Source organism: Lytechinus variegatus, chromosome 18 (genome assembly GCF_018143015.1).
Source record: "Lytechinus variegatus isolate NC3 chromosome 18, Lvar_3.0, whole genome shotgun sequence".
NCBI classification, from domain to species: Eukaryota; Metazoa; Echinodermata; class Echinoidea; order Temnopleuroida; family Toxopneustidae; genus Lytechinus; species Lytechinus variegatus.
The window spans coordinates 23335174-23362967 of NC_054757.1; the positions used below are offsets into that span (position 1 = coordinate 23335174).

General features: G+C 37.2%; 1 protein-coding gene across 4 annotated transcripts in view; it reads right to left on the reverse strand.

Moving 5' to 3' along the window:
- Positions 1-7528: 7528 nt before the first annotated feature.
- The window catches only part of LOC121432254 (chondroitin sulfate N-acetylgalactosaminyltransferase 1-like), a 48678-nt gene continuing 28412 nt past the window's right edge, over positions 7529-27794 (reverse strand). For 2 of the 4 annotated variants that reach the window (XM_041630110.1, XM_041630111.1), the window contains exon 3: positions 7529-10604. In XM_041630110.1, coding sequence (XP_041486044.1) covers positions 8915-10528 — 1614 coding nt within the window. In that variant the 5' untranslated portion in view covers positions 10529-10604 and the 3' untranslated portion in view covers positions 7529-8914. Of the gene's footprint in view, positions 10605-17659; positions 17792-25817; positions 25955-27794 lie in introns of those variants that run through there. The other 2 variants (XM_041630112.1, XM_041630113.1) reach the window with 2 other exon arrangements.

Consider the following 27794-nt stretch of genomic DNA (forward strand, 5'->3'; position numbering starts at 1 on the left):
AAGTTGATATTAAACTATGACAGTTTACATAGGAAATGGACTGTAATATATTAACACTAAATTCTTTTAAAAAGAGTTGGAATGAACAATAACAGTGAAAGGAGCACACCTGCCAAGCCAATGTTCAGACATTTTTGGCAAGAGAATGAGAGATATTGGCCCAAGGCCCCAGTATAAGGCAATGACTAGAATACACAGTTTACCACATACTGTAACTATAATGAACAGGCATTTCACTCTTGAAACAAACACCCATTATGGGGTAAGCTCCCCAATTTCATAAAGTTCCCCATGAAAAACTATTATTTTTAATAAGATAATCATGATTTTTCAGGACTTTAAAGCTACTGCAATATATGTATTTCCTTTTATCCTCCCAATTTTGTTCTTCAATTCATGAAATCATATTTGGACAGTGACTTTAGTTTATTTTCTGTGGTACATTGTCATTCAGAACTCTTGTGACCATGCCTGGTATTAAATGTTGAAATAATTATTAGTCTTTGTGAATGTTTGACCGGACTAGACAATTTTAACTTAAAAAGAACATATCTGTATATACATCTACTTAAATGTCATATCTGTATTTATGTGGGAGGAAAAACAATCGGGTACAGACATTAATCATATAAAACATTGTTTGTTCTCGTTTGTTTTTATCTCTGACCAGAAATCAGTATTTTGAAGCAATACCAGCTCATAATAACCGCGAACCTCTCCAGAAATTCAATTTTAGCAATCTTAAATTTGAATAATACAAAGGCACTATGATAAAAATAATCATTTCTTCAACATGAAGATATTGTGATTGTTTTTTTTGTGAAATAATGAAATAAGGGCATGTGTGAGGAGATCAGGTGGAAAGAAGGGCTATTTCTCGTCTTATTTATGTACAGATGTGACGAAAAAAAAGAAGAAAAAAAGGTAGTTTGTAGAAAGAATGCTGAATGCGTTCTCTTGTTGCCATTCAATATTTATCTAATAAACAAAAATACATTGAAAGCCTATTTTGTGTATTGCATTTTTTATGCCTTTGGTGTCATGGAACGAGCAGTCATCACATGCAAACACAGAACCTTAAGGCCTGGTCACACCGCCCGAGCGTTGTTGGAGCGGTCGTGGAGCGGAGAGAAAAAAAAATCATCACCGCTCGCTACCGTTCACAATTTTCGATTGTTTTTCTTTTTTCAATTTTTTCCCAAATTTTGTGAGCGAAATTCGACCCTCTCTCTCCCTACCGCTCCAACAACGCTCGGGCGGTGTGACCAAGCCTTTAGATCTTCCATTAAATTTGATTGATGTGGTGGTGATGATGGTGGTGGTGATGGTGGTGGTGATGATGGTGGTGAGGATGATGGTGGTGGTGATGATGGTGGTGACGGTGGTGGTGATGACGGTGGTGGTGATGATGGTGGTGAGGATGATGGTGGTGGTGATGATGGTGGTGAGGATGGTGGTGGTGATGATGGTGGTGAGGATGGTGGTGAGGATGGTGGTGGTGGTGATGATGGTGGTGAGGATGGTGGTGGTGATGATGGTGGTGGTGGTGATGGTGGTGAGGATGATGGTGGTGAGGATGATGGTGGTGAGGATGATGGTGGTGGTGAGGATGGTGGTGGTGATGGTGGTGGTGGTGATGGTGGTGGTGAGGATGGTGGTGGTGATGGTGATGGTGGTGGTGATGGTGGTGATGATGATGGTGGTGGTGGTGATGATGGTGGTGGTGAGGATGGTGGTGGTGATGATGGTGGTGGTGAGGTGGTGGTGGTGATGGTGGTGATGATGGTGGTGAGGATGATGGTGCTGGTGATGGTGGTGATGGTGGTGGTGATGATGGTGGTGAGGATGATGGTGGTGGTGATGATGGTGGTGAGGATGGTGGTGGTGATGATGGTGGTGAGGATGATGGTGGTGGTGATGATGGTGGTGAGGATGATGGTGGTGGTGATGATGGTGGTGAGGATGGTGGTGGTGATGATGGTGGTGAGGATGATGGTGGTGGTGGTGATGATGGTGGTGAGGATGATGGTGGTGGTGATGATGGTGGTGAGGATGATGATGGTGGTGATGATGATGGTGGTGAGAATGGTGGTGATGGTGGTGGTGGTGATGATGTTGGTGGTGAGGATGGTGGTGGTGATGATGGTGGTGAGGATGATGGTGGTGGTGATGATGGTGGTGAGGATGATGGTGATGATGGTGGTGGTGATGATGGTGGTGGTGGTGGTGATGATGGTGGTGATGATGATGGTGGTGGTGATGATGGTGATGATGATGATGGTGGTGATGATGGTGATGATGGTGGTGATGATGGTGGTGGTGATGATGATGGTGGTGATGATGGTGGTGGTGATGGTGGTGGTGGTGATGATGGTGGTGATGATGATGGTGGTGGTGATGATGATGGTGGTGGAGACGATGGTGGTGGTGGTGATGATGGTGGTGACACTGATGGTGGTGATGATGGTGATGATGATGACCGATGACGATTGATGAGGATATTAATGAAACTGATTTCAAGACAAAATAAAACATTTTAAAACACATAATTTACATATTAGAATTTATTCATCTGGCTCAAATTCACTGCTGACCAAAATTCTTCATGTATTGCATCTAATGTTTTAAGAATATGATAACAATGACCAGCAACATGGTAGAAAATCACACTTAGCACGACAAAACACGAGCCAAAATAATTACATTTCAGAGGCCTTACAAATCCAATCCATACACAAGCAAACCCGATACATAACAGAGTATGGGATATTTACAAATAAATTGAACACAGGGAAAAGGACTGCAACATAAAATGTTTCTTCGTAGCCATCAAATACTTTTAGCAAAAATATTAGCACTACATCTATACACAATGTACTCTTACGTGTGTGTATCATAAAAGTTTACAAAATTAGCCTTTCTTTTTATCTAGTTTATAAGGCAAGATTTTCAGCAAGTTAATAGAACTATCTTCCATTTCTATGCCAAAAGGTTTAATCTCTGACATCCACATGTTACGACACTGAAAATATAAAGATTATACAATCAACAGATGTTAGAAATCTAAAATTAGTAGGAGGCACTTTGTGGTATACAAAGGATAAGGCAAGAAATCACCCATATTGTGCTGCACTCAACCCAGGTGAGGTAAATGGGTAACAGGCAGGAATTAATTACATGAAACACCTGGGGGTGTTTCACAAAGATTTAAGTATGACTTAGAGTCACACTTAAATGCCGAGTTGCGTACGGTATGAAAGGCTTGATCGCATTAGTCAGATCATGCCATGAGGACGCATACTACCGTGTATCTATCAATAAGATTGTGCGTTGCATATCATGTACGCGTCGGCATTTAAGTGCGACTTAAGTCATACTTAAATCTTTGTGAAACACCCCCCTGCTCTTTTTAAGCATGGGTATGTTGGCTTTAAAGTTGAGAGCTTAGAAATGTGTTATATATATATTTGTGTTCAAATGTCAGTGAACCCCACCACAAATTGCACTCCTTCATGCTGAGTGTTGCATGTAGACAACCACACTATATGCTTGGCTAGCCCAGAGAAATAAACTTTATTGAATATAATGTTTCATCAACTGAATTCACAATTAAATATCTATAAAACATGGCAGGACTTGAACATGTTAAATATGTTCATTTACTGGTGGAGTTCATTAACTTTTGAATACCACTGTATGCATTATTAATTAAGTAGGCCAACACTAACACAGTTAATAATTACCCCAAAAGATATACATCCATTCATCAGTTACACACCACAACTTTAAACCAGGGTTTGATTTAAACCCGACTTCAGAATACGGGCCAGTAAAAGAAACTGAATTGCAATCAATTACAAATATTAAATGCATTTCATGACAAACTTTGGCTATAATTTCAGCCACTGAGATGCTCTTCGCCAATCACTGATAAAATTATTCATGACATGCTCCCAGCTTCTACTGAGAGGAGCAGACAAGCGATTTGATCAGGAGAGCATTTCATCAACATTTTCCTCATCTGACAAGTTGTCTGATCTCGCAACTTTTCTTGATTTTGATTGGCTGAGAAGCACTGTTACTATGGAAACTATTGGATAAAACAGGGAAGCGTTTCATGAAAGACCTTGTCAGGCATTTTATCTGACAACTCCGGTTTTATCCGACAGTTACCATAGGAATAGTGCTTCTCCACCAACCAAAATCAGAAAAAAATTGTCAGATCTGACAAGTAGTGGGACGCAAAATGTTGATGAAATGTTCCCCAGGACTTGTCGGAATAAAACGTCTGACAAGTCCTTTCATGAAATGCTCCCCTGGTTGACAAGTACCCCAGGGGTAGTTTTCACAAAGTTAAGTGTAACACAAGCCATACCTTAACACCAATGCATACACATATCATGCAATACCTCATTGATGTACAGTTGAGGCCGAAAGTTTACATACACCCATGGAATTCAGTGAAATTTGTTCACTTGCCAAACATCATTAAATTTACTATATCTTCAATAATATAAATACTGCCATGAAGAATTTGGTATCAAATGAAAGAGCATATTGAGCTCTTTCACATGATTGGAATACTGTTGAGATCAAAGTATATTTCAGGTGGAATTTTCTTTGAAGAAAAAAAGTAATATTAATGCCATTGTATTCTTTTGTTGGTTTTTATATTTTCAAACATTGTTTCATAAAAATATACAAATGTCAAATCTATGATTTATATTACATTTTCTATCATGATATGTCACCATTGAACAACAATGTGTAATCTGAAATGTTTGTTTTGAGAAGTAACTAGCACAAATATGAAATGTTTTTGTCAAGTTTTTATTTTTAATTCGTCTAAAATATGAAGATTTTTTGGGGAAAATTTTCACCTAAATATTTTTCAGCTCCTGGTGACAGAGCAATGTGATGAAGGGGCATGACATATTCATTTATTGATATCAAATTTTTCATGATAGCACAAATATTTTATAAGATACAGTAAATTCTATGACGTTTGACAAATGTCAGCTTTTCTTCAAATTTCCTGGGTGTATGTAAACTTCTGGCCTCAACTGTATATGCAGAAGCGTGTTTCCTTTATAAAGCATAATCTGACCAATACAGTGAAACGCTATATATACTACGTGGAACTGGGAATATAAGTGTGATTTTTCTTCCATCTTCTGTGAAAAACCCACCAAATCGAAGCACATTACCATCATATTTTGGTAAACATACATGGCATATATTTGGATACTACACATAAGCACACTGACCTTGGAATTCATAAAGCTTTTCCTGCAATAATTTATAACACAATACTACATAGTAAAAAGCACAACTACATTGTTCGTCTGAACAACAAATAACACGCAGTAAGATTTTTAATATGAAATTAAGTAGCACATTTAAAGCTAGTAGCCTGAAATTGAGTAGCACATTAAAATACTGCTTCTAATTACCACATTAGTGTGTATGTCCACTTGATATATCAGCACAGAAATCTTTGAGTATATCATGAAAACTAGATTAAAATACAGTGGCAAGGATGAATGAAAATACTACAAAGCAGTCTGAGATATGAAAAAAAAGCAATTTTTTTCCCCCAACCACTGTCCAATCGACCAAATGGATATTTAGTAAAGTTTCTTGTTTCTATTGTCAAAATTCACGACTGCCTGGTTTAATTCCAACAGAATAGACGCTAAATTATAAAACTAAAGTGTAAAACTGAAAACGTAAAATTTTATTCATTTCAATTATCGAGAGGGGGATTAGAACCTTTGGCATTGCGTGCCATTACCACTATAATCACCAGCAATCGACAACAAAATTGAATAACTTTCTGACAAAAAACAGCTAGTTACCGAAGAATGACCACTCGACTATATCGCTGTTAAATCATGAAATGAAACTATACTTTGCCTGACATGGATTCAGTCGATCACCCAAAACATTAAACTACAAACTACTTCATTATTATCTTACTATCATAATCAAAGCATAAACAGAGAAAAAATACATGTCTATACTCAATTTGGAATGCAATGTCACTAAAATACAATTGTCAAGATCCATACCAACACCACACAATTGCAAAATACTCTATTTAATGGACAGTTACATGATAACAATCGTAACATTTATATAATGTACATTCCCTATGCACTCGGTTCTAAATTTTACTGGCTTCGTAGAGACCCGTACACATTCATTGTCATTGATCTTGCCAAAAAGGCTAATTAGCTACAATGGCTTTTTTAAAAATAAATTTGAAATAAGTCTCAGCCCCTAACACAAGTCTCATTTACAAGGGTATGATTGATTGAGTTACCGGGTATCAAAAACATGAAAGTGTATATTTCATTTTTTGGGGGGTATAAAAAATAAAATTTCAATCTTGAGATAGCTCATGTATGTATGTGACTATAGCTACATGTACACCTATTTAATAAGAGTCACATGACCATCATATTTATAAAGGATAACATATTTCATTGAAATGAAATTCATCAGGTATAACATAATTAAACCTTTATGGTTGGGTGTGACTCTGAATAATTTAAATTTTGGCAGAGATCTCAAATTTGTCAGGTTTGGGGGGAATATTGAGAAAACATCCCTGGATTATAAGTTTTCAATCCATAATACATGTGGATATGAGTCATCCAAAGCCAGTTCCATTTTCCCTGCCAAGCCAATGAATTCTGGGATTTCCGCAAAGCCCATTTCCTGCTTTTTTTTTTATTTAACATTACGCTCTGACCAAGACAGTTTGTATGTGCAAGTGCTTTATACACATGAACTTCAGGAACATCACATGCAATGTAACCATTAAGTTTAGTTAAATCAAATTAATTTCATCAATATCAACTCTTCCTGGAAACTCATTAAATCAAAGGAAAAAAAAGGATTAAAACAAAGAAATAAACGTCAAAAGATTTCTGAAAAATCAAGAACTTACTGACAGTCATACATTACAAAAATAATAAATAAAATGTTTGCAGATATATTCTCCAAATCTCAAATTCTGGGGGGGGGGGGTGATGGAAGAAAATTGTAAAGTGCAAGTCAATTCTATATCTTAAAATCAATTCTAAGGCTGTCAACTGGGGCCCGTAACACAAAACTTAGCAATGGTCGAAGCAAATTTTTCTACGATTGATTCCATTGACTACAATGTACGATCAATAGTAGAAATTGACCGTACGATTAATCGCTAACCTTTGTGTTACGGGACCCAGGTCATCAAATTTCAATTGGCTGCTGGGGCTCATCTCACAAAGACATGCGATTGATTCAAATCAAACTATAACTGATATTGATCTCAAATTGTGTTCATGCAATTAAGAGATAGGAAGTCAGAAGGGATGTAGTTCGGGGGGGGGGGCAGTGTTACAAAGAGTTACAACTGATCCGATCAATCGCAACTAGCAAAGTCAACATATAAAATGCATGTTTTATTTTTAAAGAAATCCAGATATGAATGCATATCCACAAATTCATTGATTTCTTGACAATTTGGTGTGTTCTGCTTTGTTTACAAAGGACATTTTGCAGATTTCCTGTAGAAAAATTTCTGACACTGATGGATTTCTATAGAGTTACGATTGACTGGATCAATCATTTTGTAAGACAGGGTTCCAGGAGTTCTCAGTAATAAGGCTGCTTGAGAAAACTTTCTCTTCTAGACTTTGTATATGTGCATGACCCTCCCTACATGTAAAGCCTAGACCAGCAAAATGTGTGCCAGAAACTGACCATGACCCCATACCTGGAATTTAAACTAATCTGAATTTGATTTTATTGGAATCTCTTGCAGCTCTCTACAACAGAGCCTTTGTCTACTTCTTGTGGAAACGTTCTGGAAAGTCATCATTCATCAACAATTTAAAATTTACAATAGAAATTTGCAATCAATTGCCCCCCCCCAAAAAAAAAAAAATTACAATACCATTCTAATTCTCTTTTGTTCAATAGTTTTGTACAGAATCTGGTACATTTATTTATGGTGAAAGCGAGAAAGCAAAGAATAAAGTAAAACTATCAAAAGCATGTTCATTTGTCATTGAAACTGAAGATTAATTGAAAACAGGGCATGTAAAAGTAGGCACTGGCAAGCTACAACACAATCAAACTTTTCTTTTCTACACTCTACAATTTACCTTTTCACAACTGTAATAGAAAAATAGCAAATATTCTTTATAAGCATATTTTGGACATGATCAGATCAATTAACACACATCTTTGAAAAATATAATCACAATGTCCAATACAGTGGAAGTGTCCAAATCATCTTTTGTCCAATAAAGACTTTAAAATTACATGTCTAAATAGAGCCAATACTGTTAATGATCTACTGTCCGGTTCAGCTGATTGATGCTAGCAGCAAAGATTTGAGTTTTACAAAGTCATGAGATGATCATAAAACAGAAATATAAAGAGTTGATAAATAGGCTATGAGATGATGATCAAGCAGAGTTGTACATTTAAATTATTTTCTCGGGTAAGTCGGATTTGTTAATTATTTAAACCAAATTGAACTTTTTTTTACCAAGAAATGTTAAACGTATCTATAACATTGATTCAAACACTACATACTTTCATTTCATCATCTTAAAAAAAAAATCCAATATGTCATGCCTACAAAAATGTTGTTTCTGAATAGACAACTGGTGATTGGTCAGTCTCACAAAGTCATGCAGAGTTTCATCTTCTGATTGGTCAGTCTAACTTGGTCATTATGAGCTCTGTCTTGATTGGTCAGTCTAACTTGGTCATTATGAGCTGTCTTCTGATTGGTCAGTCTAACTTGGTCATTATGAGCTCTGTCTTGATTGGTCAGTCTAACTTGGTCATGATGAGCTCTGTCTTCTGATTGGTCAGTCTCACTTGGTCATTTTAAGTTCTGTTTCCTGATTGGTCAATGTGGAGGATGATGCTTTGGATCGCCCATTAAATACAGTGTCATGTTGATATCGTCTTTGAAAGCTAATCTACCAAGCTGAGAGTGGGAGGCTTCACTGCGAGCCTTTGACCCGATGCACATATGATACTGTTCTGCTGTCAGGTTCTCAGAGCATTCCTTTGGATGATAGGTGTGGAAAATACCTGCGTCAGGTACCCTTATAACTTTCATCTCTGACTGGAGATACTTCTTGTAAAGATACACATCCTCTCCACCCCATCCCTTCATGTCAACATCAAAACCTTTGATGTTCATGAAGTCTGAGCGATACTGACAGGTCATCCCGAAGCCAAAGTCCCTCCAGAATCCAGAATCCTTGTGTATGTGGAACATATCGCTTTCATTAGGAATCTGTTCACGGGTGGAGTAGACGATCTCTGGATTGTACAGACTAAACACCATGGGGTAATAGACAGTACGTCCTGCGATGGTGTAGTAGCGACAGTGCTCAAGGAACTCCCGGTTGAAAGCGATGTCCACATCACAGAAGAACATCAGGACATCCGGACCATCCCAGCTCCGGACACCTTCTTCTAATCCACGACCTCTTGAGAACTCTCCTGACAGTGTAATTATCTTATAATTATGGAACCTGAACGGTTCTGTAATGTCTCCAAGAATCTTATGAATTTCTGTCAAACCGTCGTTCCCAAAGTACACTATAGTCAGGAAGACGTGGATCTTAGTTTCTAAAACCACCGTCTGGAAACGCTCCATGAATGTCCTAAACTTCTCTATTCTCCCCGATAAAGGCATGATAATATTGATAACTATACGGCTAGTGTCTACTATTTGTGATTTATACTTTTGTATGGGTGCAAAGGGTCGTAGAAGCTGCATGCTGTAATAATAGTTCTCATGCATACCACGAAAAACAAGATTATAATAGGTTCCCACAGTCCTATCTGTCCTGTATATACCATCAACAAAGTTGTCAATGGAGAAATCTGTAGATGTTTCTTTCTTCTTATTTAGTTCATCAATGGCAAAATACACAGCTTCTACTAATTCTTCTTTGCGGTCACCCTTTGGACGTTGAGATGGCCTTTTGGAAAGCCCTTGCTCCATGCTATAGACGAGCTTAGACGTCAAACTACTGAAAGGCACTACATCGTACTCGTCCCGAAGCGGGCGGTGGCGCTCTATCTTACCCATCTGCTTCTGCATGTGGTCAAGGAGCTCTCGACCGTGCTCGCGATCAAAGTACTTGGCAAGTCGAGCGGTTGCAGCCGCCTCTCCACCAGCCATAGGTTCCTCCAACTGTTGAATGTTCTCCACATATTTGGTCAGTTCAGTCTTCAGATCAAGAATCTGCTGCTTCAGGGCCGCAATCTCCGTCCGGTGACGCTCTTCCTGCTCGCTGAGAGCGACCATGCAATCCTCTTTGCGGTCCATCTCGCCGTTGTTTGCGAACGGTTGAGCCTGGGCCAGGAGGTCTCTGACGGCCAGACGGCCATCGGTGATGGTGTTGGTGCATGTTTCTAGCTTGGCAAGGAGTAGTAGGAATCCAATACAGAGCATCAAACCAATCTTGATCAAGGATCGGATTGAAGGGGTACGGAAGATCATGGTGATATCTTCTCAGCATCTCTCAACCAAAAACCACAGTCCTCTCCAATGCATCATCATCATCATCCTTTTGAAGCTGAAAACAAAGAAAAAGGGGGAAAATAGATATGAGCGCATGGATAAAATCATAAGTATGGCTAGTGCAAGGGAAAATACATTCAACAAGGTTTGTTATCAAACCAATCCCATTATTTTTTCATGACATTGCTGTGTTGAAACATGTACATTTTCATGTACTGACATAGACCTGTTTATATCTTGTATATATGTTCCTTTAAACTTATTTCGACTGTATGCATGTGTAGGACTGGATACTCAGTTTATGGCTCAGAATCATAAGGAAAGATGAGACTTGAGGATAAGACTGACCCTTGTCACCCAAGTCTTGCTATAAACCCTACCTACACTTCGTCAATTACCAGTTCATCAATTGTAAGAGGATTTTTTTTCTTATGTGCCCTAAAACTCAAAGCATTGCAGCAAAATCAGTGCTTTCACATTCTTAAAAAATTTTTATTCCTTCGACCTAAAATAAACCCTTGCATTTTTTTTTTTATTAATGGACATAAATTATACATGTATGTAAGTGTATTCAAGTACTACACATTCAAAGATAGTATTTTGGAACTTAAAGGCATTATACGTATGAATGGACCTACTGTCAGAGTAGCAGGTCAATGGTGTATGTAACAAGTCAGTTCCGGCTACAGAAATGTGTGATGTAAGATCAAGTACACAGGAATTGTCTATGTGACCTTGTAGAATCGGCTTCTAACCTCCTTCACTGTGAGGGCAGCTTCTTGAATGCTAGTACATACTATGAGCAGGAAGCACCTTGCTACATGAGAAATCAGATACAATCCTAGAGTTTTCTGCTTTATTATTATTTGTTTGGCGTCACCTGTGCCTGGGAGGCGAAAGCGAACTGAATCACTATGACCCGCAGGTCTCTCCTCCCGATATAACTGACTGGGGGGAATGCAGGTGGACCACTACACCGGGGTTTCCCCCTACTCTTATACGAACAGTGCAGTGGGTTCTTAACGTGCAAAGGTGGTGACTCTCCTCTACACGGGGCCTCCATTTAACGTCCTATCCAAGGGACGGAGTGTTTTCCATTGTAACATAGCCTGCATCTTTAATATTCTTACTAAAAAACTTGAAATTTAAAAGAACTTAAAAATGCAAAGATTATCTGACACTTTTCAAGCAACAGATGTTTTCTTTGTGATGACTGCTGGTAGGCATACTGTAAACATGATTGTATCGGTTATCACTTTGATCGGGCAATTTTAACCCAGAATTATCTTAACTGATTTTTAAAAAAATATACCCTGGTATATGGGTTCATGCCAGCGTCGGAATTACACGGGGGCGACGGGCGATTTCGCCCCCATGACAGCCAAAATCGCCCCTAAAAATTCTCAAAACCCAATGCTTTGGGGCGACTATTTATTTTAGAATCGCCCCAATAAAATACCATCGACAATGTTAAAAATACTTCACACAATTACGTTCTCTGGCGGCGGAGCAAGCGCAACTTTTATATCGCCCTTGCCAGCTTCAATTTGAACGGTCGATGCATTATCCGAGCCTTCCGCAACACCGGAAGCTTCGCGATTGTAAATAAACGTGCAATGCAGTATGGGATGCGGAGTACGCATAGTCTTTAGCACAGGCTTTTTAGAATTGTTGACGCACTTGCCGCATGAATTATGTATATGTACACGTGCACGATTAGACTGCACAGCTGGTAACGAGACCACATGCATCGTACGGTATGTGTACTAGGCGGTGTAAGCGATCAGCTGGTGATTGTGACAGCTCTGCTTATCGACATCGTCGAGTCGGAGTGCGAGATGGATAAGCAGCAAAGCCATTACGATAAGCACAGTTTCAAATTGCCAAGTGCGCCTCTTTTTCAATACCGTGGTTTTTCCATACTTCACCATGTGCAATATCTAATGCACACATTTCCCATTTGGGATATCACAATTCTGTGATATAGTAATTCTAACTGCTCAGGAAATAAATCCGTTCACAGCACATACGATGTGCGAGTCTTTTATCCTCACAGTCGCTGTCTTTGCTTGTCAAAACGGAGCTTTAATACAGAGCTACCAAGTCGCTTATAGTTGTGAATTATAACTTTTTAATTTCTTTCTTTAAGAGGGGTAAATATCAGACAATAAATCATCAAACAAGGCTCAATCTAAAAAAAATAGGAGGACGCCGTGCGCTTGAGTGTGGTACTTGCATGCTGTTGTTAGCTAGCCAGTTAGAGCTCACGTTCTCTGCCAGAGCTCTGGGTGAGAATTCTATCAGTAATGGCCTAAGTGATGGTGATTTTCTGTTTCAGATAGAGTTTAGATTTCATGTTAATTTTTGAAAACTGTCAAAACACTTTATGATTTCTTCATTGTGATTAATATTTAAGTTATTAATGAATACATTTTCACCGAATTTAGACTCTCCCAGAATGAAAGGCATTTTCTGTGGAGATCTGTGTTTTCAAAATAACTTGCGAAAAACTTAAGGTACATGAACCTACAATACATGTACATATAGCCTGTGGCTATGTGTTGGAATTTGAATAGACTGAGTAAGATATTTATTTCATTTCTTTAACATAATTTATATGCAATCCAAGTGCACCTCATAGTCACAATCACACACAAACACTCACCCACACCCGTGATTCTAACCATGAAAAAAAAAACTTTTATTTTTTTTTTCTAAATTTATTTATTTGATCTGAATTCTCTCTTTCTCCATCTCTCCCTCTCTCCTTTATATTTGTTTTATTCATTAATTTTATTTAGATTTTTTTTTTTTTGGGGGGGGTTCATTGTTCATGGTTCTTAAAGATGAAAAATAAATAAGCCCATATGTGTGTGTGGTTGTAAAGGGGATGTTGAGTGAGGGTGCCAAAACACACTCAAACATTTAAATCTGATTTCTTAAATGTTTAAATAAGCCAATAAACTAAGTCTTGGGGCCTCGATTGGCTCAAATCTGAAGTGTGTGAAGCTGAAGGCAACTGTGGGATCACTGTTGATTATTGTAAGGCCTGTAGGGCATTCCCCCCACCACCGGGAGCAAAAAAAAATGTTCTGAGCTGTTAGGCGTCACAGTGAGTCTCGTAATGTCAAAAGGTAATTGCTGATATGCGATAAAAAAAAGTAGCCCCATGAATTTGAAAATAGCCCCAAGATATTCAGTGGTAGCCCCAATGTAAAAAAAAAGTAGCCCCTAAAAAAAAATAATTCCTACCCTGGTTCATGCTGGGTTATTCTTGATGAAAACAAACCATTATCTGACATCAAGACACCATGAGTATTGATTTACATGTAATTTTGATGTTTGGGTGTATTATACAAATATACGAGGCTTTGAGAAAGTAATACATTTGGCTTATCATATTCTAATCTTATTTTGAGCATGAAAGAGTCACTAGCAGTGGGGCTGGTAACAAGATGTACTGAACCATTTGATCATTATTAATATAGCGAGCATTATCAGCCATGGCAACCAATGTCTATCCTTGCTGTCATAAAGTATGATGCAAAAAAATGGATTTATTGATCTAAACCTACTTCATCAAAAAGACAGATAAATGATTCAATGACACGTGCTACAGCAATAATATGCTTTGCCGTTTTTGCTCCACTGATTACGTAGATTCAGAATCCAATAAGGCAATGTTTTGAGCTTACAAGTATTGATTCAACCCTTAGTTAATTGGTTCAGTTTTCTTGCAAATATCTTTTTTACCCAAATCAATGAAATAATTAAGTCTTGTTTCTAGAGAGAAGCCTGGAAACAATGGCCTAAACTACAATAATATGTGAGTAACCCCTTCAGCCCCAAAGTACCCTTGATAACTAGGGGCTAGATTTGAAAGATGGAAAATGTGTATATGTATTATTCTAAAAACAAAGTGTATCCAGGGGTGTTAGATAAACTCTGAACACATGACGAGCACTGAGAAAAGCACAAGAGAATAACACATGCATGACGCTCTGCCCATGAACCATTAACCAGTATTTATTTGACTAAGAAAGAGTCATGAGGTGGTTTCACACCGCCTCGATCACAAGAATCCCCGGTTAAATTACGAGAACTTTTTTAGGCTGAAAAATACCATTAATTATTCCTGCATTCACACATCCCTGAAACATACCCCTTCGGGATAAGTTCCTGAAGTTACGAGCATGCGCAGTATGGTCTGATAAGCAGGCAAGGCACGAGATTCAAAATCACTAGCCCAGCAGCCACCCACAGCGCCGCACCCAACGACACACCAGGCTAAAAGTTCCCGTAATTTGCTTTCACATCGCCAAAATACCTGCGACCTTGGAAAAATCCCCGTGAAAGTTCTCGTAATTTCGCCAAGTACCTACTATTTAGCGGGTATTTTCTTTCAGGGATATTACCGTAGTTTGCTTTCACATTACCAAAATACCTGGAACTGACGAACTTCGAGGCGGTCTGAAACCACCTATGGGTGTATTTTTAGCACAGATACAGGCACCTCCTCATGAAATTGATGGTTTATAAAGCTAGAAACCAATAAATACTACCTCCAGGCTCCTATTTAAACAAGTGGAGCGCCTCTGGCAGTCTCACCTGCATCAGGCGATTCAATATAACAGCAGTGCTTACTTTGAAAACTACTATAAAATAATTATTCACAAAAATCTCCATTCATATAATGATACAATACTACATGTACGTTCATTGAAAATAAATGACATTTGACCTTGATCATGCGACCTAAGAGAGAATCATCAGTGATACTTGATTACCCCTACATGTATATCCACATTTTATGACAGTTATGACAGCAATCTAATAATTACCTCCAAAATGACCAGTTTAATGACATTTTATTTTGGTCATGTGACCTGAAACTTGCATGAGATGTTCAGTGATACTTGATTACTCTTATGTCCAAGTTTTATGAACTAGACCCATACACTTACAGCATTATGATGGTTTATTCAACAAATACCCCCAACATCGCCCAAGTCCTTTGACCTTGGTCATGTGACCTGAAACTTGCATGAGATGTTCAGTGATACTTGATTACTCTTATGTCCAAGTTTTATGAACTAGACCAATACAATTACAGCATTATAATCCCCGACATTGCCAAAGTTCATTGACCTTAAATGACCTTTGACCTTAGTCATGTGACCTGAACTTGGGATGTTCAATGATACTTGATTACTCTTATGTCTCTTAAGTTTCATGAATCAGATCCATAAACTTTCAAAGTTATGATGACATTTCAAAAACTTAACCTTAGGTTAAGATTTTGATGTTGATTCCCCTAACATGGTCTAAGTTCATTGACCCTAAATGACCTTTGACTTCATTCATGTGACCTGAAACTCAGGTAGGATGTTCAGTAATACTAGATTAATCCTACGGCCATGTTTCATGAACTAGGTCCATATATTTTCTAAGTTATGCTGTCATTTAAAAAATTTAACCTTCGGTTAAGATTTGTGTTTACGCCTCCGCCGTCGGAAAAGCGGCGCCTATAGTCTCACTCTGCTATGCAGGTGAGACAATTATTATGAAAGCAAGTACATGTATAAATAGTACCTTTTGTTTGCTGAATTATGTGTGACATCATGGAGGAGCTGGTGCTATACAAATGCTGTTCTTCATCATCTAAACAACTTTGCACTTCATAAAGCGCATAGGATTTGAGCTACAATGTACATGTATAAACCAGAAAGACAAAATTTGGAAGATCCAGGCATACGTAGGCCAACAACAGGCACAAGATCAACATTTTTTTCTACATAGGACCTAGTATATGTATTATTCCTGCATCTATAAAAGGGGGTCACCCAGGCTGAAAATAATATGATTGAACAAATGAAGATAAATCAGAAAACACAACGCTGAAAATGTGATCAAATTCGGACAATGAAAAACAAAGTTATAGCATGTTGACATTTCTGTGAAACAGTTTTATGCAAGTCTTGATGATCATTCATTGAGCAAACAGATGTCCTTTTGTATTTAATTACATGAAATTATGTTCATTCATTTTTTCCTCCAAGAACTAAAAAGAATGGATTGATAATTCACTAGATATTCATTGCCATAACTTTTTTTATTATAACTATAAGGAGACATATCATTAACATATGTATAAACAAGGAAATAATGATTTCATGTAAGGAATGGAAAGTGGGGACATGGCAACGTCAGCCCACCTAATGAATATTCATGACGACGTGCATATAACTGTTTTCACAAAATATTGCTAAACTTTAAAATTCAATAACTTGGTTATTTTTCATCAGATTTGGATGAAATTTTCAGCATTTTGCTCGATCAATTTTACTCCATTTTTTATAGCTATAATCATTTTCAGCCCAGAGTATCCCTTTAAATTTGTGAGCTGTTGGTTCACGAGGATGACCTCATCGTAATCAAGAGATCGGTTTTGAGAATCTCAACAATGATGCTGCCTCTGATGACACTCCCCTCAAGGTAACCTTGAGAATTGACCTCAATTTAGACCTGTCTAATCCCATCATCGTTTCAATAATATCATCCCTTTTCATACATTCTACAGTCATCAGATTTGCTTCAAGAGTAGTAGTCATCAAATAAGATGATTCATGAACAAGTAACGTCACATTGTCATTGTTTTGTATGATGAAATGTAGAAAATAAAAGAAATTTACATTTTTATTATCTCCATCAATAACAATCCTACTTTGACAACTATCCCCCTCTCAAGCTCAACAGAATTTTTATAAATTATAATACAAGAAAACATTCCCAATAAAAGTTAAAAGAATTCTCATTAATTTAATGATTTTCTAAAAAAAGAAATAAATCTTTAATTCCTATATAAATATCATTCAAATGCAGAGTCAAAACCAATTGTAAAGCACAATGGACAAAGAAATTTGAGATTTGCAGAAATAGAATGAATCACTAAATATATGTTTAAAGCTTTTAAGGTCCTAATACCTAATTACCTAAATTAAATATTTTTCATAAATCATAATTTTTCTATAAATCCTAAATAATAAATAGTTACATTAAGATGGCGGAATACTTTGCATAATTTATAAGAGCTTTTGTAATTAACATTACCCCAGTCTTTGGATCCATCACTGCTTCACACATAAAGTGCACCAACTCCACTCCCTGAGGAGCATCTTGACCAGGCAACTGATTATCACCAGTGTATGCAAAGTTTCCATAACTTTGGTAACTTTTATGCAACAGAGCCTTGGTACCCATTTACCACCTGGGTGGAGAGTGACAAACACAGATAAGTTCCAAACACAGATAAGTTCCTTAGATCAAGATTCAAGTCACAGAACCACTACATCTCTACAACCAAAGCACCAAATTCTAGCCAGGGTAAATCCAACAGCTCATCAGATAATATCCATCTGCATTCTTAGCTTTAACCTATTTTGACATCAGAAGTGTGCATGAAATTGGAATGTGGTCTGGATCAAACCGTTACCATGGTAATACCATTGTTATGTGTGGTTCATGTGGTCTCAACAAACGACATAATGAGTGGTAGCCAATGGGGATAGGCTTGTAATTCACTTCCATTGAAGAATTAGATTTGGTAAAGATTGAATAGTTGAGTTAAAGAGTGGTGGGTTTAAACTGCTTGTCTCAAGCTTTTAAAGCTCCAGTTAAGATTCAATATGATTCACAGTCGACTGTCATTCCCAAAAATGCAATCATTAAAATGTGCAGTGAGGATACTCCTCTTAGACCATGGGAGTGTTTCATGGTTACTCTGTCAATGATTTTCTCTGACAGATGTTATAAGCTACTAAAAATCCTTGCATCTGACTGGCTAAGAGCTAATCAATAGATGTAATTCAATGACAAAACTCTTATGAAACATTCCCCTTTACTGGAGATTTATATTTGGGACCTGGGGGGAAGGGGGGGGGGGGATGGGGCACTTCCATTGACAAATGAATACCAAGAGTTACCAAAAAACACGTAAAAAGGATCTTTTGTCAAGATGGGGCATGTTATGTACATAACATAATATGGGTGTCAAAAACAAAATTTTAAACAGTAAAAAGTGTATATATTTCGCTAGGAAAACTTAAGTGTTTATGGTTCGATTTGCGAGGGTATGAAAAGACTAAAATACCATAAAGAATGTACTTTTGGTCCCAACACTACGTATTTGGGGTCGATTTGAGTGAGGTGTCTGGGGTGAAGGTAAAGCCGACATCCATGATCATGTCCGTGACATGACAATTAAGATATCGTTGTACTTGTTTAGGGGGTCAATTCAGGCAATACATATCAATGCTTGCTAAGAGTAGGGTTTCACACACCAACGCTGGTTAATGGGTGCATTTTCAGAACATGGAAAATACTTGTTTAGGGTGCTTTTCGAAACCCCATGGCCCCGCATAGTATCCACTCATCAATGGAAGTCATGGTCATTTGAGAGCATTACAGACTTTCAAAAGAACAAAAAAGCAGAGACAGAAAATTTCATGAATGTCCCGCATATAGGGGGTCGGACGTACATATTTTATGGAATGTATCTTTAAATGACAGCCAAATATATATAGTTTGATTTTAATTTGTAATATTATATTTTCTAGTGTAAATTAATATATGAATCCACAAGATTCTGCCAGGTGGGGGTTAAAAAAAAAGACAGGTTGAGGATCCACGGTAGGCCTCAAAGACCTTTGATACTAAAATCAAACTAGACCTTGGGTTTAAAAAAAGTGAGAGCTATAAATGCTGATAAATAGAACCATCCTGAATGCAATGAACCCATGGTTTAAACCTTGATATAAACATCCTGTTAAAACAGGAAACTTGAGGGAAACGTGTCTGTTTGTCTCTATTTTTAGGTGACACAATGTACAGATTATTAGGCCTGATTTCCATCATTTTAGGATTGTAGAATGGTGATAGATTACAGAAGGATGATACAGATCAAAGTATATCACATTGGAACCAGGTATTTCCTGTACAGTAGTAAGCCCATTGTAAATTTGGACACAATCAGTTTTTCCCTCTCTCTCTCTCTCTCTATCCACACAAATTTGTTGAAATTTGTATTCCTATCATCGACAATGTCATGAATGTAGCCCATGTTAATAATAAGCCAGTTCGTAGTTCCATTCTGCACATGATTAAAAGATTCTACGCATGATCAGAGAAAGGTCATTGGTACTAAAGTGACATGCTGGTTTAAAATTTAATGAGATTAGCACCAACTTTGATGTACTAATTATTCATATATTCTTTCATTTACATCCCTAAAAATACAATGCGTCCACGAAGACTGGTACTTCACAATTTGCCAAGTACATTGTACAACATGTTATATGCATTCAAAGTAGAAATGCAACAATATCTCCATTGATTAATTGATGTGCTATTCTAGCCACCTGGTCTATATATTCATTTTCTTCATCCTGCTATATAAGGCATGCTTACGTAATATCTTGCTTTGAAATCTGCCTATCTTAATGAAATAAATGAAAAGTTATTTGACCAAATTTGTCCATGAAGTAACTACGAACTGGTCTATTTCCCCTGATAAACTATTGAGAAAAAATTGTTAAAGTTATTAAAACCAGCTACATTCTCTACATTTCAGCCTAAAATAGACCAAAGAGTGCCTAAATGTCAATTATATCTCAAGAAGTCAAATTTTAAGTTGAACAGGTTTTGCTGCTCCCAAGAGTTAAGACCTTGACAGATGTATCAAGCATTTATAACAATCAAATAACAAAGCAGGCACCCTGGAATTATATTTATACAATTTTAAACACTTTCTGATCTGGCATTTCTCATTATGTCAAATACAATGAATCTAGGAGGTCGTTCTCATTACGCTTTCTAAAACTAGTTTTCTGGAAACCGATTCAGGAAACCACTTTGGAAGATCGCTTTGCTAGCGTTCCCACTTGATCACACGAAAGTATTTTTTAAAATCACTTCATGTAAAGTGCTCTTGTTGCTATGGAAACGCTCTCAGTGGGGTGACGCGTTTCGCGCGAAATTCGAAACCGCAGCATAGGCATTCTACACCTGTCGTGTGGAGTAGCGCGCTCAAAATGTGCGAAGATCGCTTCCCCGAAGAACGGTTGTGTTCTCACTTACGCTAAAACCAGTTTATCGAGGCAAAGCGATCTTGAAAACTACATCGCGAGGTGGTTTTCCAAACTGGTTTGGAAGATCGCTTCCAAGACCGCTTTGACCGTTCTCACTATGGGTTAAACTAGTTTCCACTAAACTAGTTTCCAGTAAACTAGTTTTAGGAACGTAGTGAGAACAGCCTCTAGTTTCACATCAATGAGATTTGCTCTGATCTAAAACAGAAAACATCTGCTGTATTGTATTGAAGTGAGTGTTTATAAAATAGCTTGCATTCATTCCAAGCACTGCAAATATAGGTGATTTCACACCCACCCAATATCTGATGGAAAATTTAACCTACTAAAAATAGATCACGGGGAAGTGTTTCATGAAAGAACTAGTCAGAATACAGTTACCATAGAAATAATCAGGCACTTGAGCTTTTTCAGCCAATCAAATATCAGAACAAGTGTCAAACACTCCCCAGGAAATGTTATTATTATTAAGTGTATACACCTAGATGTATGCTGCCACTGGTGTGGACGCTAGTGGTACTTGTTCCTTCCCCAATAGCAAATACCAATGAATAAAGAGGAACTTATCATATGTTACAATAACTTTTTCAGGGATTCTAAAACTAGCAGTGATTTAAGCCTTTTGATAAAGACTGACAACTCAATTTTCAGTACTTCTCGTAATTTGCTAGTATTTTCTTGATCAGGTTGAAGTTGATTAAGCTGAAATGAGGTATCCATTAGACAAATAATTATTCACCAGGCGATGTGAGAGAATGTCAATGTGAACACACCCGATGGGAGGGGGGGGGGGGCAACCGATGTCAAGATTGTATATTTATTGTGAGGAACCAGGGGAAGGAAACCTTCACTTGTTTGTTGAAGAAGGAAGGAATGAATCGCTGAAACTTCTCAGGATTGTTCCCTAACCCCTTGGGTGTATACTTTAGAGTGTGCTTTGAACTTGGTTTGAGTTCAGGGTCTACAGGGAGAAGCTTTCTGAAAAATGAGGGTCAGAAAATGACATGGCATGTACAGCACCGACTGGAGAGGAATGTTTGAATCACTATTTGCAGATCATTTGTATCAAGCTAGCTGACTGTTTATGAAGATTTGATTGGATTGTTTGTTGCTAACAATACGTGCCTTCACAGTTCTTGGGATGGAGGGAACACTGCAAAATCAGTGCACCCTTGATAATTTTTTTTCTAAAAATCTAATGCCAGTACATTGATTTAAATGCTTTCTTTGGATTATAAAAAAAAACCTTACCATATATCAGTCTTCAAGATTATTGTGAGTTACCAATTGCCAAAGAAATATTGAACATTTAAATATAACTTTTATGTTACAGAGCCTTTGGCCCTGTCTTAGAAATAGTTGCAATAGATTCAAAGGTTTCAATAGATTAATGTTTTTTTATCTGTACAGACAGGGCCCCTTGGCAGATCAATACTCGTTATTTAAAGGGCTATCCTGAATAAGGAAAACAGAATATTAATCAATCAATCAAAATCAAATTGAGACAAGTCAATAGGGCTGTCTGCACCAGCTCGAGTTTTCAAATTAGCGCACTATTTCTGATCCGGCAAATTAACCTGATCTACACGAACACAATCTTGAGATTATTTGTAATGGAGACGCAATTATCGCGCTAGTTCATAGGATTAATCTCAAGATTGCAATGCCAGATTAACTTAAGATAATTTGCAAAATAGCATGCTATTTTACATATTATCCTGCAAATTCGCAGGTGCAGATGCACTTGGGATTACTTATTCACGGCGTCAGACCATAATACATCCATGCCTCGCTCGAGCAGGAATTGCTCTTCTTGCGATGGTGGAGACGAGGTTTCTGGAATCTCGAGATTAATCGCGAAGAGGGCCGATTGGGCTATCTCAAGATTAAGCGAACTTGGGCTGGTGCCTAGTCTCAATTTTCTTAATTATATAAGCTGACAAATTTAGTTTGATTTTGGCTAAAATTCATTGCAACTCTCTGAAAAATGGGCCGAATATCAATTTTCATGCTCACTTCTGCTACACTGTTAAGCTCCATCATGCACTAACTACACAGGAATACTTGACATCACTCACAAAAATCACAATTAATATTTCAGGAAGAGGAACCAACAGTCAAGAATCAAGCAATTTTTAGCAATGACTTTGTAAATAAACACCTGACAGACAAGAAGGTGACACCATAAGCTAGAACATAACCTTGATCTTAGCAAGAGAAGATATCTCCACAAACAGCTCAAACAATGGGCAGAGGTGATGGGGTGCAAGGCACAATGAACTAGTTTTTCTTGGAACGTGTTCAATCAACATTTTTTTTCTCTTCAAAAGGGAAACTGAATTCACAGATATTTAGTTCAAACCAAGGTGCATTTGGGAAATTTTAGGTCGATGGAATTTCATTAACTTTCAAAAAAGCAAATATTCATTAGTGAAAGAGGTGTAGTTTGAGAGGCAAATCAGTGGAACTGCCATCACAAGAAGAATTTTAAAAAATGAATAGAACCCAATAAAGATAACTGTATTATCTGTCTCGCAATATTGGGACATTTTATGTCTATGTGAATAAACAAAATCAAATGAGGAGATATCAATCTCGACCATATTTGGCCATCTTTGAATTATTCAAACATCCATTTGAATTGCATAATACTCCGCATTGAACTGTACTTCTTGGATCAAGCTTGTGGTGGGTGGGCTTGAATGTTGGGTAAACGATGTTCATAAAAAGATGATTACATGTAGATTTCTCCAACAATAAAGTTTGAACTTATTTCATGAATGAATGTCCATTACTCCCAGATCATTCTCACTGATGTGTGGTGACGTTGTTCTTTGATGAAAAGTTGATTCATTTTCTCCTTAACAAGTTTGTGTTTTGTTTTTAACATCCGTTACATTTACATGAACTTTATTTTGACCTGTAATTCCTGGGTCAAACTTACTGATCTGATTGGGTGGGCTTGACTGTGGGGGAAATATACTGTGTTCATGTTTTGTGTATACTTCTTGGTTTGTGATTCATATCGTGTGAACACACCTCAGGCCTGGTTCCAATTGGCACCTCCTCTCTCTGGTCACGATTTCATTTATGCCTTGAACCTTGACTCTGAGTCTTGCACAAATCTAAAACCAATCTTTTGACATCGCAACCTCAGTGGCTGCATAACAAAGTGTTTCACACCATGTTCTGGTAGTTCTTCAATAGAGATGTTACAGAGTTCATGTAGGAATACAAATCTAGTTAACACCTGGTCTACAGCTATAACCACAAAGGTATATATGTACATTACATCAACTGGTTTCAGCATTACACAATAAAGTATGTACTTGTATATACACGTGTACGTGATAACATTTTGGGAACAGATCCTGCTGAGAACGAAAACCAGATTAACTCCATCTCTCTCAAATTCTTCTACAAAATACACAAAGGCTGGGTTCATAGAGAATTAATATTCATTTCCTTTTTCAATGTTTGAAAAAGTCTAATTGTTTACAAAGTGCTCTTGAAAAGAATACTGACAATGGTAGGTAGGTTTGTTTTCAACGATTAGTGAAAGTTAATGGGAGTTGACGGAAGAGACTGGTGTTTCTCTGAGATAAAATCCAACTTGCTTTAACATACAGAGGAGAAAAAGGGGGAAAAGATCTACACTCAAAATAAAGAATTGCAGTAGAGCCATTGCTTGATGAAATAAATATATAACAATTTGTTGTCACCTAATTAGTAAGGCACATCAATGATTTTTTTTGTGTGTACAAGCGTTGTGGCCCAGTGGATTAGTCTTCGGACTTTGAAACAGAGGGTCGTGGGTTTGATTCCCAGCCATGGCGTAATTTCCTTCAGCAAGAAATTCATCCACATTGTGCTACACTCGACCCAGGTGAGGTAAATGGGTACCTGGCAGGAATTTATTCCTTGAAATGCCATCGCGCTGTAAAAGGCTGCGAGGCTAAAGCCAGGGTAATAATATCCAATTAAGCGCATAGGGACGCATTTGGCAGTGATGTGCGCTATATAAGCATGTTAGTATTATTATTATTATTAAAAAATCATATAAAAAACTTATTATACTAGTATTGCCTAAATAAAACAATGGGAGTTTGAGAGAAATTCTTCACCTACAATTCCACAAAAAGGACTGATTACATGCATTGGCCTCTTTATGTCACCAAGTAAAATATGTCTACAAATTTGACCAATTATTTCTTGCAACCGAGATTCTCTTCCCAGAAAAACAACTGAATAAATTGTCAAAGGCAGACCCATAAATTTTCTTTCAAATAAACATGTCCAAGATCACTTTCAAGAGCAAAGGTTACAGCTTACTGGAGGCATAAATCCCTTTTCTCTCTCTCTCTCTTCCTCTATCTCATACAAAGATGCGCTACTGTTGAAATTTGCAAGACTCCAGGGGACAGTTTGATGATCTGTGATATAGACAAAAACTTTCTCTGTTCGTAATCTCATTTTATCTTACGCCTTGCTTGCTGTTTTCATAGCATTTGCATGGAGATTCTCCATTTTTATTTAATACAACCATCAGATCAACTACAACATAATCCTTCTTCATGGGGAATTTTTCTTAAAATGTTCATAATTCTATGATAGCTGGAACATATCCTTGTGTTAAATTAGATTTTCAATTAGATGTTCAAGTAAATTATAATTTGCATCTACAAAAGATGAAATATCATCTTTGTATCTTTAAATCATTACTTTGTAGCTAATACAGATAATGTGAAATACTTTTGAGAGTACAGTGTATTTCTGTGAAATGGTAGTTAATTTTCATAGATAGATCAAAGTTCTGTAAACAAAATTTGAATGCTATAAAATATGGAATGTAGACTAAACCAGAGTTTAGAACTCTGTAGAAGTTGACTTGCGTCTAAGTCTGTTTTTATGCCATTCTCTTAAAGAGAAATGCCAGTAGTTGCAGTAAACACTGATTTCATGAGAAAGTCTGTGAAACCAGGCTTAATTGTCAGTATATCATCGATGATCCAGATCTGATACAGTTACATAAACTGAACTTTGTATGAACTCATTTTGATATCATTACCAAAACTGGAATTTACCTTTAACAATGAAAAAGTAAAAACATAAATATAATTTACCATCAGACATAAGTCAACTCAGCTCTGGTTTAGTATTAATCCCTCTTAAGTCTGATTAACCGAAGAAATCCATTATCACTTGACTCACTTCAGCTCATACACAAGTGATCCCATTGTCAATTTCTGAAGAATACATGAATACATTTTTAATCGTACACGCAGTCCAGATTTCCTGCTACTGCTAGACAGTTCTTGCTATATGCCACATGACGACATTGATACCAAATTATACTATATAGCAGCAAGTCCTTCAGAGAGGATGTACATTAGTCTTCTACTTGTTTCCTATATCAAACAGATCAGAAAATCACAATGAACTCGAACAAAGTCTGCATGGAATTCATGATTTAGTCCAAATCCCCAAATCACTCCTACACATTGCCATCTTATAACTGGATCACATCCAGTGGTAAAGCCAGCCGCGTTCAGTGGTAAACCTCTGACTGAGTGCTGGTTACAGAAAACAAAGTTGCAACGTGCCTCGATATGTACTCGTAACTCCTGGCTGTGACTGGCAGATGCCCTCTATGTGTCTAACCGCCACACACCATGGGCTGTATGTACACACATAGTTGACATGTCACTAAATCAAGGGTGACACAAATGGCACTACCAGCTCACATATGTGGGACTGAGGAAAGGCATTTTAAAGTGAAAATTCATCAAAGCTAACGATGCTTTCAAAAAAGAATACAGGTTGTATGGGACTAAGCTCAGATTTTGTATACCACAAGCCAAATTATATGAAATTTCTGAAACAAATGTTATTTCTGGAATGGAAACAGGAGAGCCACTCAGAAGTGATCATGAAGGTATGATAAGTTGTATTTTATGGATTTTTATCCAGTTTCCATATTATATTTCTTTTGTACAGTAAATACATGTAAGTTTAACTTTAATTATACAACCAACCCAAAGTAGAAATATATTTCATCTTTACAAAAATTTATGAACACAAGGGTGAAAATAGGGATTGAGTGAAAATGCATCTGCATTTGTAGGAGGGGGGGGGGGCTAAATAAGTTCTATGGGGAAGGGGCACCAAGTCATCACCATTATTAAAATTCATAAAATATTCAGATATTCAAAATTCATTGTCATGTTCAAGTAAGATGAATGAACACTAGCACAAAAATCATATTCTGGTTGTTGGTATATACACAAAATAATAAATAATTACAAAATTATGGCATTAAACAATATTATGAATGTATGAACTTGTGAAAATGTATACTCCATTGTGGATTTCTCCCTCTAAATCTACACAGATGTACTAGTATTTCTACTTTTCACAAATTTTCTTCTTTTTTGCAAATTTGCCATTTTTTTTACACAGATGGTAAACAGCCCCTTCCTCTTAACCCCCTCCCAGGTTTAAATACCCTGCTGAAATATGAAGGCCACTGGGCTTTAACACACAGATCAATCCCATGAAGTGTGCGGAGAAACTCCACTCATAGTCCCATGCAGCCAATGCCATGAATACATGTACTCTGATCACAGGGTCGGTTTCACAAAATTTTTACTTTGATTTTCCTTTGGGTGGATACATCCTGATACACTGTAGGTGATTTCACACCGAAGCAAATTTTTGAACTTTAAATGGGGTGAAAGGAGAATTGAGATGTTAATCCCTATACAGATTGAAATGTCAAATCATTTTAAAGTGTGTGTACTGTAACTGAATGTTAAACTCAGCAAGAACTGTTTATGCTTTCAATTTCAAAGTGCACTGATGCTTTTAAAAACAGTCTCTGAGAGTCATTTCCACAAGCTGGAATCGCCCTTCGACTTTGATGTTAATGTCTTTTGTACATAGGCCTACTTTCAAGCTGGTACAGGCCACGAAGGCCTTGAAATGAAGCTCATAGACTTTGACTTTGAAGAAAAGACTGTAAGGATGTGACCCGGTGCTGACATCAATTTAAATGAGACATAAATCATGTAAATGTATCTCAGGTACATACTAAGCAGGAG